The sequence below is a fragment of the Phoenix dactylifera genome, chromosome 12 (assembly GCF_051530095.1).
Source record: "Phoenix dactylifera cultivar Ajwa chromosome 12, Ajwa_hap1_PhDact_Kaust_v1.1, whole genome shotgun sequence".
Classification (NCBI taxonomy): domain Eukaryota; kingdom Viridiplantae; phylum Streptophyta; class Magnoliopsida; order Arecales; family Arecaceae; genus Phoenix; species Phoenix dactylifera.
The window spans coordinates 10,127,773-10,143,321 of NC_143201.1; the positions used below are offsets into that span (position 1 = coordinate 10,127,773).

The following is a 15,549-nucleotide window of genomic DNA, read 5'->3' on the forward strand; positions in this document are numbered from 1 at the left end:
TTTTGGTTCAGCATAATGGATCCCATTTGCCGAGTATTCCTATGTAGAAATTATGAGTATTCTCATACTAAAATTATAGCTTGATAAAAGAAAATGTTCTATTTCTAAATATAAAATCGTATAAGTGCAAAGAATAGTTGAATCTTGTTTTTATGTCTTGTACTGTGATGAATGGTATGTATGGTACCGACTAAGATTTCTATTATATCTGAATATGCCAACCCCGGGCTGCACATAAAAACACATGCGCGCGCATGCGCGCGCATGCGCGCGCATGCGCGCGCACGATACCCTGCTAAACCCACATCCCGCATACAACATAGACAGGACAAAGAGAACATGAAGTAGGAAAAAGAGTTCTTACTGTTGCACATAAAAAGACTTGTTCATTGATGTCTTGACTTGTGATGAATGGTGTGGATCATGCCAACGTAGGTTTCTGATTTTTTCGGAATATGGCACTAGTATCCTTTTTCCACCATGTGTAGTAGCATACTAGCATCCACATCCACCCATGAACATGTGCACATATTAACACATGCGCGTGCACCCCCTCTTACAACCACCGCCGGACATAACATAAACAGTACGAAGAGAAGATAAGAAAAGAGTTCTCACTATTGTACATGGACGGCAGCAAAGAAATCAAAACTGGGTAAAATGGCGTGCACAAAATGGTAGGCTGAAGGAGCTGGTTGTCAGCACCAATTGACAGGCAAATATATATAAGTACTTTGCTACATCTGTATATCGGATTCCGACGCTACAGAATTGTAGATAGATCAGAGAGAATAGCCTTCAAATAAGATGAATCAGAGTCCTCATGTCAGGAGTCACTTCAGATTTGGGCCAAGATCATCCTCCATCTAGTTTTCGGTGGGCTATTTCGAGAACAAAGTTACTAACAAGATTCCACACTCGGTGCACAACCCCATTCGAAACAGCTGAAAATGCTCGTCTTGCAGCCTCTTGTCGTGCTTTTAAAACTTTGACCTCACCGAGCAGCTGTTTGAGTGCTTCTACTAATTCAATATTTCCTCCCACCTGTAAAGAGGTGAATATTTAATACAAAGGAATAGTAAGCAACCTTTGATCAAATTTTCAAGGAAAAATCTGAATGTATCGAAAAATTGAAAGCAATCAGCTTTGATGCCTTAAGCATGTGACGCTTGTAGCAGAGACTACAAAAAAAGAGTCATAGTAAAATTGGTAATTCCACTATTATGACTATATTCGCATGCCACGTTTTGTATTTCAACAACAGATGAACAGCATGCAGTCTAAAGTTGCAGCAGCTCATCTTACATGGAATTAGCAGATCAACATAACAATTTGATGTGACTAGGTTAAAAAAAACTCAAGCTTCCTCAAGTTACAAGGTTCACAGCTGGAAAAATCAACGACCATAACAACTTAACGGAGTTATTAAGCGAGGACCATTTCAGTGCACCTAGAACCTTGGTCTGGACTTGACACATGCAGATTATGTAACAAAGAAAAATGGACCCCCTCACCTGCATAATTGACAAACGATCTGATTGTAGCATTTCCACTAACATATTGGAGAAATGTCCAACATAAGGACCTGAAAGTTGGTCAAGCATAGAAGGAGCATCATGGATCCAACATATAGAAGAGGCGCGCCATTGTTGTCGCGCATGTATGCTTTACATGTGCTTTACCTGTCAATACAGCACAACCAGCTGCAGCAGCTTCAGAAAGATTGTGTCCAGCTAAACCAGGTAAAAAGGAACCTCCAATCACAGCTATTGGGGTAACCCTATAGAGCATTCTTAGTTCACCTGTATCATTAAAGCAGCCATTATCGGACAATAATTGATAAGATACTATAAAATATTCGATCAGTAATTTTTTTTAAATTGCATCAATGTATATAGTTTATCAAATAAATCATGTGAAACATGAGAGTGGGACTATATATTTCTTTCAGATGCTATGATGAGTCAGTGGGCCATTATATACCATGTCCCATAATATTCAATGGGCAAATCCCAACTTCACACTCTGCATCTTCTGAAGCTCATGATATATAGCCTATAGCTTAAAACAAACAACTTGTTCAGTTTGGGGTACACAATCCAACGATACAGAAAGCATATAAAATGATAATTGCAACTCAAATCTTGGGAGCTTAGTCCATCAAGTGGTACATTCACATAAACCTCCACCCTCAACCATGATCCTTGACTCAGAAATAATGGGACAATCAAACATAGCATTTACTAAAATTCGGTAAAAGACAAACTGATTGGGTTTGTATACTTGGTTACACATAAAATGTATATCTACCAACTCAAACTTCTGCCAAAAAAAAATCACCTTATCGGACCTACACAAACAAATGCAAAAAATTATATTACTAAACTAACTACTTCAATCTCCTCAAACACAAACCCAGCCTCCAACACCACATTACCAGAGAATGCATTTGCTACCTGAATGGCACACCATGCCACGTGTCAAAAACTTCTATGTTGAAGAAACTATATCACTCAATGACTGATTGATCTGGAGAAAAGGAGGACATAATGGCATAGAATCAGGCAGGAAAGTGTCCAGATCAAGACCACATGCAATGAAAGGTTCTGACGATCAGGAGGTTAGGGTCTTACCTCTACCGGCAACTTCTTTGGAGAACTTGCCAGTCAATTCCATATCTAATGACCATGATTTTATGTTGCTAATCTAGCCAACCTTCCTCTCTAGTGTCTTCTTTCTTTTTTGTGTTTTTCTGTTACAATCTAGTTTAGGAGAGAAGTAGATAATAAATAAGAGCTGCTTTTGCGCCCACTTGAGAAAATTAATGTTGCCTATATCCAACTGTCAGAAGAATCTTAAAACAACTTTTTGGAGAAGGTGGATTTGAATTATGCACACCAGCACTCCTTTTCTTTCTTTTAAGAGTCTTAATTGGATTTAATAAGTGGCTGCTATGCTAGGCTTACCTTAGATAAACTAGATCATAGTTTGTAGGAATCTTAACTTAAGTCAAATAAGTTGGAAAATGTAGGGGTCTTTGCCAATTTATTTAGGTCTTTCACTTTCCAATTTTAAGATTCCTATATTAATTGTAAAATGTCTTGGAAAGGCAATGAAAAGTCCTACTGACACGGGAGTGCAAGGAGAGTTCTTTCCAACCAGGGAAGCCAAAAAGAAATTTTGTCTATAGTGATTTTGACATAGGTGCTTAAGGAGAGTCCTTTTCAACCAGGAGAGCCAAAAAGAAATTCTTTCTATGGCAATTTATTTTTGGTTTATGCCTAAGCAAAGGCAAATTTTAGAACGCCTAAATATGGTCTTTTTCTTTTTCCTCACGTTTAGGACTCTTATGGAATGCCAATATATGATGTTTTTCTTTCTTATGGGATGCTTACTTAGGGAACGCCTATTTATGGCATTTTGTCTTTCTTCCTAAGTTTAGGATTATATGTAATTGCTTAAAAAGCATTCCAAACGTGCCTATATAAAGGCATGCCCTATATTTTGTTTCTAGAGTGAATTTAATTCGAGTTTGAGTGAATTAAGAAATTAAGCCTTTGGCTTGTTTTTCGTCTTCTAGGTGTTCTGTATCTCTAGGCTTTTTTCTTTGGGTGGTGAGCGTGTTCTTGCTCTATATCTCAAAAAGATTGTCTGTGAGTGGTGATCACTAGAACTCTGTATCCCTAGGATGGATTTCTTTGGGTGGTGAGTTTTCTTCCATCAAACTCTGTATCCCTTGAATGGATTTCTTTGGGTGGTGAGTTTTTATCCATCCATTGTTTTTGTTCTTGGGGATTTTGGGTTTACCACTATTATCAAATTTCTGGTTGGTGTTGGAGTGTTCGTTGTTGTCTTTCCCCTCTATGTTTTCCAGCATCAAATTTGGTATCAAAGTGTCCCAAGTTGTCATGGCTACTCGAGGTCGTGGTCGAAGAGGGCAAGAAGTTGAAGGACCAAACCGCAAGTGGGATCTTCCTGATGCTGCGAATGAAGAATTGCGGAGAGAAGTGCAGCGGCTTCAACAAAATTTGGCGCGTCTTCAAACTTTGAGACATAATATCCCAAATCAGGAATCAAAGAAAGAAGATTCACATGATGAGGAAGAGGAGACCAATCCTTTTCATCGTGATCATAGCCCAACATCAAATCGTTTTCGAAGGAATTGCGAGTTTCAACGAGAGTTTGACATCAAAGTTGATATTCCTGATTTTGAAGGAAGGGCGCATCCTGATGAGTTCATTGATTGGTTGCATATGGTGGAGCGCATCTTTGAATAAAAGATGTACCAAAAGATTGCAAGGTGAAAATTGTAGCCATCAAGTTGAAGAAACACACCTCTATCTGGTGAGAGCATATTAAGAAACATAGGGCACGTGAAGAGAAAAGGCGAATTGTATCATGAAAAAAGATGAGAAAGGTGCCGAGACAGAAATTTCTTCCAGATAATTACAGGAAATATGCTTTTCTCAAATTTCATAATTTTAAACAAAAAGAATTATCCGTGGAAGATTATACCACTGAGTTTGAGTATCTCACGTTGCAGTGTGATGTTGAGGAGCCTGAGGAGCAAACCATGGCCCGTTATCTTGACGAGTTACGGAGTAAAATTTGTGATGTGGTAGAATTGCAACCTTATTAGACTTTTAACGATGTGTACAAGCTTGCAGCAAGGTTGAAAAGCAAATGAAGGAGCATTGTAGGAGAGTTTTTCGCGCTACAAGTCGTGACACTCCTTTTAATCTGAAGCATGCTGGACCTTCCAAGACTAATTCCACCAAGACGTCCTTGTCAAAAATTCCTTCTAAAGCAGAAAATCCAGCACCTAGTTCTAGTCGTTTCCTACCTCCTTCCGGTCATCGATACTTCAAATGCTAAGGTATAGGCCATATTGCATCTGATTGTCCTAACCATAAAATTATTTCTCTTGTGGAGGAAGATGAAGGTGAAGCCGAAGATTTGGGTGAACCAACAGATGATGAGGAGGTAGAAGAAGAGAAAGTGGTTTATGCCGATCAAGGAAAATCTCTGGTTGTTTGTAGGAGCTTGAGTGCAGCACATGTAGAAGATGACAAGTGGCTTCGCAACACCTTCCATGCACGATGCACTTCTTATGGCAAAGTCTATGATGTGATCATTGACGGAAGGAGCTGTGAGAATGTTGTAGCAACAACAATGGTGGAGAAATTGAAGCTCAAAAAGGAAGATCATCCTCAACCATACAAGCTTTCTTGGCTTCGCAAGGGTAATGATGTAAAGATTCACAAGCGTTGCCTTGTTCAATTTTCTATTGGCAAGAAATATTCCGATGAGTTGCTTTGTGATGTTATACCTATGGATGCTTGTCACTTATTACTTGGTCGTCCATAGCAATATGATAGAAAGGTGATACATGATGGGTTCAAAATTACGTATTCCTTTATGAAGGATGGGGTGAAGATTATGTTAGGGCCTACTAAGATAGAGAGCAATCCCAAGCCTTTTAAAGGGGAGGAAAATAACCTTTTGTCCAAAACTGAAGTTGAAAAGGCCATAGTGGAATCTCGTAGAACCTATGCCCTTGTTGTTATAGAGGAGAATGAGGAGAAGCGTGAGTTGCCTACTATCATGAATACTTTGCTCCATGAATTTTCTAACATTGTTCCTGATGAAATTCCACCTGGACAACCACCTATGAGAGACATACAACATTGCATTGATTTCATACCCGGTGCTAGTCTCCCAAACAAGGCAGCATATAGGATGAATCCTAAGGAGCAAGAAGAGTTACAAAGGCAAGTAGACAAGTTGATTGCTAAGGGGTAAGTGAGGGAAAGCATGAGCCCTTGTGCGGTTCCAGCTTTTCTTGTGCCTAAAAAGGATGGTTCTTGGCGTATGTGCATCGATAGTAGAGCAGTGAACAAGATCACAATCAAGTATCGGTTTTCAATTCCACGTCTTGATGACCTGCTTGATCAATTGCATGGTGCTTGTATATTTTCTAAGATAGATCTTAGGAGCGGTTATCATCAGATCCGAATGAGGTTGGGAGACGAGTGAAAGACTTTTTTTAAGACAAGGGATGGATTGTATGAGTGGATAGTTATGCCATTCGGATTGTTGAATGCTTCGAGCACTTTTATGTGCCTTATGAATCATATGTTTAAACCTTTTATTGATTTGTTTGTTATGGTTTACTTTGACGATATTTTAGTGTACAACAAACACATTGATCAACACTTGATGCGTCTTCCTCAAGTTTTTGAGAAGCTTCGGAAGCAAAAGATGTATGCGAACTTGAAGAAGTGTCACTTTTGCACTACTAGCCTCATCTTCCTAGGCTTTGTAGTCTCAAGTAATGGAATCAAGATGGATCCAAGCAAGGTGGAGGCGATCACAAGCTAGCCTATTCCGAAGTCTATTCATGATATCCGAAGTTTTCATAGGTTAGCTTCATTTTATCGTCGATTTATGAAAAATTTCAGTACTATTATTTCTTCTATCACTGATTGCTTGAAAGGAGAAGTCTTTAAGTGGACTGAAGAAGCTCAAAAGAGTTTTGAGGTTTTGAAGAGGAAGGTAACTGAAGCTCCTATATTAGCATTGCCGAATTTCGAAAGCATATTTGAAGTAGATTGTGATGCTTCTAATGTGGGCATTAGTGCTGTCCTTAGTCAAGAAGATAAGCCTATTTCAGCGAGAAGTTGAGTGAGTCTCGGAGGCGATATTCTACTTATGACAAAAAATTCTATGCTATCGTGCGAGCCTTGGATCACTGGAGCCACTATCTTTTACCCAAAGAATTTGTTCTCTTTTCTGATCATGAAGCACTGAAGTACATCAATGGGCAACACAAATTGAATCGACTACATACTTAATGGGTGGAACTTTTGCAGACCTATTCATTCACCATTAAGCATAAGTCCGGCCTTCAGAATAAGGTGGCCGACGCACTAAGTCAAAGATATTTCTTGTTGTCTACTATGCAAGTGAAAGTCTTAGGCTTTGAAGTTCTCAAGGAGCTATATCAAGATGATCCGTATTTCGGTACTATTCTAACTGAATGCATGAAAGGGCCATTTAATCATTTTGTCTTGCAGGATGGATTTTTTTTCAATGGCAATCAGTTATGCATTCCTCAATGCTCAATGCAGGAGGCAATGATTCTAAAAGCTCATGGAGGTGGCCTATCTGGACATTTTGGGCGAGAAAAAACTCTTTCGTTGGTGGCGTCTCATTTCTACTGGCCTAGAATGGAGTTCTTATGAGACACTTGGAGCGATGCAAGACTTGTCATATAGCTAAGAGTCATGGGCAAAACACAGGCTTGTATACTCCATTACCAGTTCCAAATTCATCATGAGAGAAAGTTAGCATTGACTTTGTGATGGGGCTGCCACGGACACAAAAGAACAAGGATTCTATCATGGTCATTGTTGATCGTTTTTCGAAGATGACGCATTTTGTTCCATGTAGCAAGACCGTGGATGCTTCACATGTAGCTGACTTGTACTTTTAGAAGATTGTGCAACTTCATGGCGTGCCAAAAATGATTGTCTCGGATCGAGATACCAAGTTCATGAGTCACTTTTGGCGCACTTTGTGAAGAAAGCTTGGAACGAAGTTACTTTTCAGCACGTCACATCATCCTCAAACCGATGGCCAAACTGAAGTTATTAATTGAAGCTTGAAAAATTTATTGAGTCTTGTCAATAAAAACATTCGTCAGTGGGATCTCATGTTAGCTCAGGCAGAGTTTGCCTACAACTGTTCCACAAGTTAAACTACTGGTTGCAATCCTTTTGAAGCAGTGATGGCCTTAATCCAATTAGCCTCATAGATTTGGCTCCTATTCCTTCAACACAACAATTCAGCGGAGATGCTGATGAGTGAGCCAAGGCTATTAAGAAGATGCATGAGCAAATTAGAGAGAAGATTATCAAGCAAAACGAGAAGTATCGTGCTAGTGCGAATAAGCATCGTAAGCTGGCAACTTTCAAGGAAGGAGATTTGGTATGGATTCATCTTCGAAAGGAGCGTTTTTCAACTCGGAAGTATGAAAAAATGATGCCTCGAGCTGATGGTCCATTCAAGGTGTTGCGACGTGTCAACCAGGGGAGCCAAAAAGAAATTTTGTCTATGGCAATTTTGACACAGGTGCTTAAGGAGAGTCCTTTTCAACCGGAAGAGCCAAAAAGAAATTCTTTCTATGACAATTTATTTTTGGTTCATGCCTAAGCAAAGGCAAATTTTAGAACTCCTAAATATGGTCTTTTTCTTTTTCCTCAGGTTTAGGACTTTTACAGAATGCCAATATATGGTGTTTTTCTTTCTTATTGGATGCCTACTTAGGGAATGCCTATTTATGGCATTTTGTCTTTCTCCCTAAGTTAGGATTATTTGTAATTGCTTAAAAAGCATTCCAAATGTGCCTATATAAAAACATGCCCTATGTTTTGTTTTTAGAGTGAATTTAATTCGAGTTTGGGTGAATTAAGGAATTAAGCCTTTAGCTTGTTTTTCGCCTTCTAGGTGTTCTGTATCTCTAGGCTTTTTTCTTTGGGTGGTGAGCGTGTTCTTGCTCTATATCTCAGGAAGATTGTCTGTGAGTGGTGATCACTAGAACTCTGTATCCCTAGGGTGGATTTCTTTGGGTGGTGAGTTTTCTTCCATCAAACTCTGTATCCCTTGAATGGATTTCTTTGGGTGGTGAGTTTTTATCCATGCATTGTTTTTGTTCTTGGGGATTTTGGGTTTACCACTATTATCAAATTTCTGGTTGGTGTTGGAGTGTTCGTTGTTGTCTTTCCCCTCTATGTTTTCCAGCATCAAATTTGGTATCAAAGTGTCCCAGGTTGTCATGGCTACTCGAGGTCGTGGTCGAAGAGGGCAAGAAGTTGAAGGACCAAACCGCAAGTGGGATCTTCCTGATGCTGCGAATGAAGAACTACGGAGAGAAGTGCAGCGGCTTCAACAAAATTTGGCGCGTCTTCAAACTTTGAGACATAATATCCCAAATCAGGAATCAAAGAAAGAAGATTCACATGATGAGGAAGAGGAGGCCAATCCTTTTCATCGTGATCATAGCCCAACATCAAATCGTTTTCGAAGGAATCGCGAGTTTCAACGAGAGTTTGACATCAAAGTTGATATTCCTGATTTTGAAGGAAGGGCGCATCCTGATGAGTTCATTGATTGGTTGCATACGGTGGAGCGCATCTTTGAATAAAAGATGTACCAAAAGATTGCAAGGTGAAAATTGTAGCCATCAAGTTGAAGAAACACACCTCTATCTGGTGAGAGCATATTAAGAAACATAGGGCACGTGAAGAGAAAAGGCGAATTGTATCATGAAAAAAGATGAGAAAGGTGCCGAGACAGAAATTTCTTCCAGATAATTACAGGAAAGATGCTTTTCTCAAATTTCATAATTTTAAACAAAAAGAATTATCCGTGGAAGATTATACCACAGAGTTTGAGTATCTCATGTTGCAGTGTGATGTTGAGGAGCCTGAGGAGCAAACCATGGCCCGTTATATTGACGAGTTATGGAGTAAAATTTGTGATGTGGTAGAATTGCAACCTTATTAGACTTTTAACGATGTATGCAAGCTTGCAGCAAGGTTGAAAAGCAAATGAAGGAGCATTGTAGGAGAGTTTTTCGCGCTACAAGTCGTGACACTCCTTTTAATCTGGAGCGTGCTGGACCTTCCAAGACTAATTCCACCAAGACGTCCTTGTCAAAAATTCCTTCTAAAGCAGAAAATCCAGCACCTGGTTCTAGTCGTTTCCTACCTCCTTCCGGTCATCGATACTTCAAATGCCAAGGTATAGGCCATATTGCATCTGATTGTCCTAACCATAAAATTATTTCTCTTGTGGAGGAAGATGAAGGTGAAGCCGAAGATTTGGGTGAACCAACAGATGATGAGGAGGTAGAAGAAGAGAAAGTGGTTTATGCCGATCAAGGAGAATCTCTGGTTGTTTGTAGGAGCTTGAGTGCAGCACATGTAGAAGATAACAAGTGGCTTCGCAACACCTTCCATGCACGATGCACTTCTTATGGCAAAGTCTATGATGTAATCATTGACGGAAGGAGCTGTGAGAATGTTGTAGCAACAACAATGGTGGAGAAATTGAAGCTCAAAAAGGAAGATCATCCTCAACCATACAAGCTTTCTTGGCTTCGCAAGGGTAATGAGGTAAAGATTCACAAGCGTTGCCTTGTTCAATTTTCTATTGGCAAGAAATATTCCGATGAGTTGCTTTGTGATGTTATACCTATGGATGCTTGTCACTTATTACTTGGTCGTCCATAGCAATATGATAGAAAGGTGATACATGATGGGTTCAAAATTACGTATTCCTTTATGAAGGATGGGGTGAAGATTATGTTAGGGCCTACTAAGATAGAGAGCAATCCCAAGCCTTCTAAAGGGGAGGAAAATAACCTTTTGTCCAAAACTGAAGTTGAAAAGGCCATAGTGGAATCTCGTAGAACCTATGCCCTTGTTGTTATAGAGGAGAATGAGGAGAAGCGTGAGTTGCCTACTATCATGAATACTTTGCTCCATGAATTTTCTAACATTGTTCCTGATGAAATTCCACCTGGACAACCACCTATGAGAGACATACAACATTGCATTGATTTCATACCCGGTGCTAGTCTCCCAAACAAGGCAGCATATAGGATGAATCCTAAAGAGCAAGAAGAGTTACAAAGGCAAGTAGACAAGTTGATTGCTAAGGGGTAAGTGAGGGAAAGCATGAGCCCTTGTGCGGTTCCAGCTTTTCTTGTGCCTAAAAAGGATGGTTCTTGGCGAATGTGCATTGATAGTAGAGCAGTGAACAAGATCACAATCAAGTATCGGTTTTCAATTCCACGTCTTGATGACCTGCTTGATCAATTGCATGGTGCTTGTATATTTTCTAAGATAGATCTTAGGAGCGGTTATCATCAGATCCGAATGAGGTTGGGAGACGAGTGAAAGACTTTTTTTAAGACAAGGGATGGATTGTATGAGTGGATGGTTATGCCATTCGGATTGTTGAATGCTTCGAGCACTTTTATGTGCCTTATGAATCATATGTTTAAACCTTTTATTGATTTGTTTGTTGTGGTTTACTTTGACGATATTTTAGTGTACAACAAACACATTGATCAACACTTGATGCGTCTTCCTCAAGTTTTTGAGAAGCTTCGGAAGCAAAAGATGTATGCGAACTTGAAGAAGTGTCACTTTTGCACTACTAGCCTCATCTTCCTAGGCTTTGTAGTCTCAAGTAATGGAATCAAGATGGATCCAAGCAAGGTGGAGGCGATCACAAGCTAGCCTATTCCGAAGTCTATTCATGATATCCGAAGTTTTCATAGGTTAGCTTCATTTTATCGTCGATTTATGAAAAATTTCAGTACTATTATTTCTTCTATCACTGATTGCTTGAAAGGAGAAGTCTTTAAGTGGACTGAAGAAGCTCAAAAGAGTTTTGAGGTTTTGAAGAGGAAGGTAACTGAAGCTCCTATATTAGCATTGCCGAATTTCGAAAGCATATTTGAAGTAGATTGTGATGCTTCTAATGTGGGCATTAGTGCTGTCCTTAGTCAAGAAGATAAGCCTATTTCAGCGAGAAGTTGAGTGAGTCTCGGAGGCGATATTCTACTTATGACAAAAAATTCTATGCTATCGTGCGAGCCTTGGATCACTGGAGCCACTATCTTTTACCCAAAGAATTTGTTCTCTTTTCTGATCATGAAGCACTGAAGTACATCAATGGGCAACACAAATTGAATCGACTACATACTTAATGGGTGGAACTTTTGCAGACCTATTCATTCACCATTAAGCATAAGTCCGGACTTCAGAATAAGGTGGCCGACGCACTAAGTCAAAGATATTTCTTGTTGTCTACTATGCAAGTGAAAGTCTTAGGCTTTGAAGTTCTCAAGGAGCTATATCAAGATGATCCGTATTTCGGTACTATTCTAACTGAATGCATGAAAGGGCCATTTAATCATTTTGTCTTGCAGGATGGATTTTTTTTCAATGGCAATCAGTTATGCATTCCTCAATGCTCAATGCAGGAGGCAATGATTCTAAAAGCTCATGGAGGTGGCCTATCTGGACATTTTGGGCGAGAAAAAACTCTTTCGTTGGTGGCGTCTCATTTCTACTGGCCTAGAATGGAGTTCTTATGAGACACTTGGAGCGATGCAAGACTTGTCATATAGCTAAGAGTCATGGGCAAAACACAGGCTTGTATACTCCATTACCAGTTCCAAATTCATCATGAGAGAAAGTTAGCATTGACTTTGTGATGGGGCTGCCACGGACACAAAAGAACAAGGATTCTATCATGGTCATTGTTGATCGTTTTTCGAAGATGACGCATTTTGTTCCATGTAGCAAGACCGTGGATGCTTCACATGTAGCTGACTTGTACTTTTAGAAGATTGTGCAACTTCATGGCGTGCCAAAAATGATTGTCTCGGATCGAGATACCAAGTTCATGAGTCACTTTTGGCGCACTTTGTGAAGAAAGCTTGGAACGAAGTTACTTTTCAGCACGTCACATCATCCTCAAACCGATGGCCAAACTGAAGTTATTAATTGAAGCTTGAAAAATTTATTGAGTCTTGTCAATAAAAACATTCGTCAGTGGGATCTCATGTTAGCTCAGGCAGAGTTTGCCTACAACTGTTCCACAAGTTAAACTACTGGTTGCAATCCTTTTGAAGCAGTGATGGCCTTAATCCAATTAGCCTCATAGATTTGGCTCCTATTCCTTCAACACAACAATTCAGCGGAGATGCTGATGAGTGAGCCAAGGCTATTAAGAAGATGCATGAGCAAATTAGAGAGAAGATTATCAAGCAAAACGAGAAGTATCGTGCTAGTGCCAATAAGCATCGTAAGCTGGCAACTTTCAAGGAAGGAGATTTGGTATGGATTCATCTTCGAAAGGAGCGTTTTTCAACTCGGAAGTATGGAAAAATGATGCCTCGAGCTGATGGTCCATTCAAGGTGTTGCGACGTGTCAACCAGGGGAGCCAAAAAGAAATTGTCTATGGCAATTTTGACACAGGTGCTTAAGGAGAGTCCTTTTCAACCGGAAGAGCCAAAAAGAAATTCTTTCTATGACAATTTATTTTTGGTTCATGCCTAAGCAAAGGCAAATTTTAGAACTCCTAAATATGGTCTTTTTCTTTTTCCTCATGTTTAGGACTTTTACAGAATGCCAATATATGGTGTTTTTCTTTCTTATTGGATGCCTACTTAGGGAACGCCTATTTATGGCATTTTGTCTTTCTCCCTAAGTTAGGATTATTTGTAATTGCTTAAAAAGCATTCCAAATGTGCCTATATAAAAACATGCCCTATGTTTTGTTTTTAGAGTGAATTTAATTCGAGTTTGGGTGAATTAAGGAATTAAGCCTTTAGTTTGTTTTTCTTCTTTTGCGTGTTCTATATCTCTAGGCTTTTTTCTTTGGGTGGTGAGCATGTTCCTGCTCTGTATATCTGAAAAATTGTCTATGAGTGGTGATCACTAAACTCTATATCCCTAGGGTGAATTTTTTTTGGTGGTGAGTTTTCTTTTTCCAACAAACTCTGTTCCTTGGGTGGATTCCTTTGGGTGGTGAGTTTTTATCTATCCATTGTTCTTGTTCTTGAGGATTTTGGGTTTACCGCTATTATCAAATTTCTGGTTGGGGTTGGAGTGTTCGTTGTTGTCTTTCCTCTCCATTTTTTCGGGCATCACCTACAGAGAGCCATTAGGAAAGTGTTATACATTTGTTACAAATAAAGAAGTCCTCTTGAAGTCAGGATTAATTTGTCATTATTTTTCCCCTCTTCTCCCAATTCCCTCTACTTAAACATTGTTTCATCTCAATTTCTTTCTCAACACTTTACCACACTTAATTTTGTTTATACTTGCTCAAAATTGTTGTCTTTTCTTAGATTAACTGTAAGAATTTTCTTCTCCTTTTAACTGTTATTGTGGAATCAATCTAGACATAGATCTGTCCTCCATATCTCAATCTCGATACATACTCACAGCTTTCCTTCACTCTAGAGTCATTAATTCTGAAATTTAGTCCTATAAGTAATCTCATCGATTTCTAGGATTATTTAACATGCAGACTCAGTGTTCTTGATGCAGGAAATAGCTCAATCCAATCATAAGCCTAACAGTGACTGAACATTAAGCCCCTTCTCCTTGCCTTCAAACCACAATAAACCTTTTATTTCTACAGACATTACTTATTCAGGAAACTTGAAAAAATTCTAAAACTTTTAGATTCTCGCATTTACAAAAATACATACTTTCTGCCTTTTATCATAAGCAGACAACAAGCCATTGGAATTACTTGAACCCAAAATTTCATAGCCCCTTAAGCTAACCAGAACTATAGCACGTTATGAAGCATGGACATGGTTACGGAATATGGATACACCAACTAGGGAAAGCTTGAAAATGTATGATACAACATGGCTAGGATATATCAAGAAATATATAGTACACACTAAACACGTGCACATATGCGTTCTCACATTTCCTAAAATACATACTTTCTGCCTTTTATCAGAAGAAGACAACAAGCCATTGGAATTACTTGAACCCAAATTTTCGTAGCCCCTTAGGCTCACCAGAACTATAGCCAATTGTGAAGCATGGACATAGATATGGAATATGGATACACCAATAAGGGAAATGTTGAAAATGTACGATACAATATGGCTAGGATACATCAAGAAATATATAATACACACGCTATGTATGTAAATGTATACATGTATATATGTATATATACGCATATGTATGGATATGTATGTATATATGCATGCATTTATTTTATAAATACTACATGCATACATACACAACAAAAATACGCATGTATGTGTATAAAAAAGAAAACTGATAAAGCATAATATGCTATCATAATAATATAGTTCATACTTTATAGAGTAGCTTTAACTTTAGTCCACACTTTATACAGTAGTATTAACTTCTACAAGCTCAACATTAGTCTTTCCTCCATAGACCATAATCTATATTTTATAATTTAATATAAATATCGATAGACTACAAAATTGACCTTCCTTAATAGGAATATTTCAAGTGCATCCAGGGAGTATCTAAAGTGCATCCACGATGAATCCAAAGTGTTTTTCAAATTTTGAAAAATAGGATACTTAACAAAGGTATCAGAAACTGATGTGAGAAGTATCCCATAAGTATAAATATCCAATATGAATACAATATGGACACATGGTTTGTAGTATCGATCGGTACCGTACTATACTGGTACCAAACCAGTATGTTGTATCATACTGTACCAACACTTAGTACGCCGAGTTGTATCCGACACTCGGTACGCCGAGTTGTATCCGAGCTGTATCGTACCGACACTGTAATAGGATGGTGTCGGTACGGAGTCTAGTACCGAGACAATGAACTTTGATAGATACGATGAGTGATTGAACTATCTATGCTTAGATAACAGGCCATCCTCATGTAGTCCTACATCAACAACACAGGAAAAATTCAATGCTTTTGTCTATGTTCCTCATT

At 38.9% G+C, this 15,549-nt stretch overlaps 1 protein-coding gene across 23 annotated transcripts in view; it reads right to left on the reverse strand.

The window, feature by feature from the left end:
- Positions 1–366: 366 nt before the first annotated feature.
- The window catches only part of KDTA (KDO transferase A), a 59,018-nt gene continuing 43,835 nt past the window's right edge, over positions 367–15,549 (reverse strand). For 22 of the 23 annotated variants that reach the window (XR_015971868.2, XM_088708290.1, XM_088708307.2 and 19 more), the window contains 3 exons: positions 1,683–1,802; positions 1,515–1,585; positions 367–1,044 (listed from right to left, as the gene is read on the reverse strand). Coding sequence is in view for 21 of the 23 variants with exons in the window: in XM_088708290.1 (XP_088564416.1) it covers positions 856–1,044; positions 1,515–1,585; positions 1,683–1,802 (380 nt within the window). In the remaining 2 variants the exon portion in view is untranslated. Of the gene's footprint in view, positions 1,045–1,514; positions 1,586–1,682; positions 1,803–15,549 lie in introns of those variants that run through there. The other variant, XR_015971867.2, reaches the window with a different exon arrangement.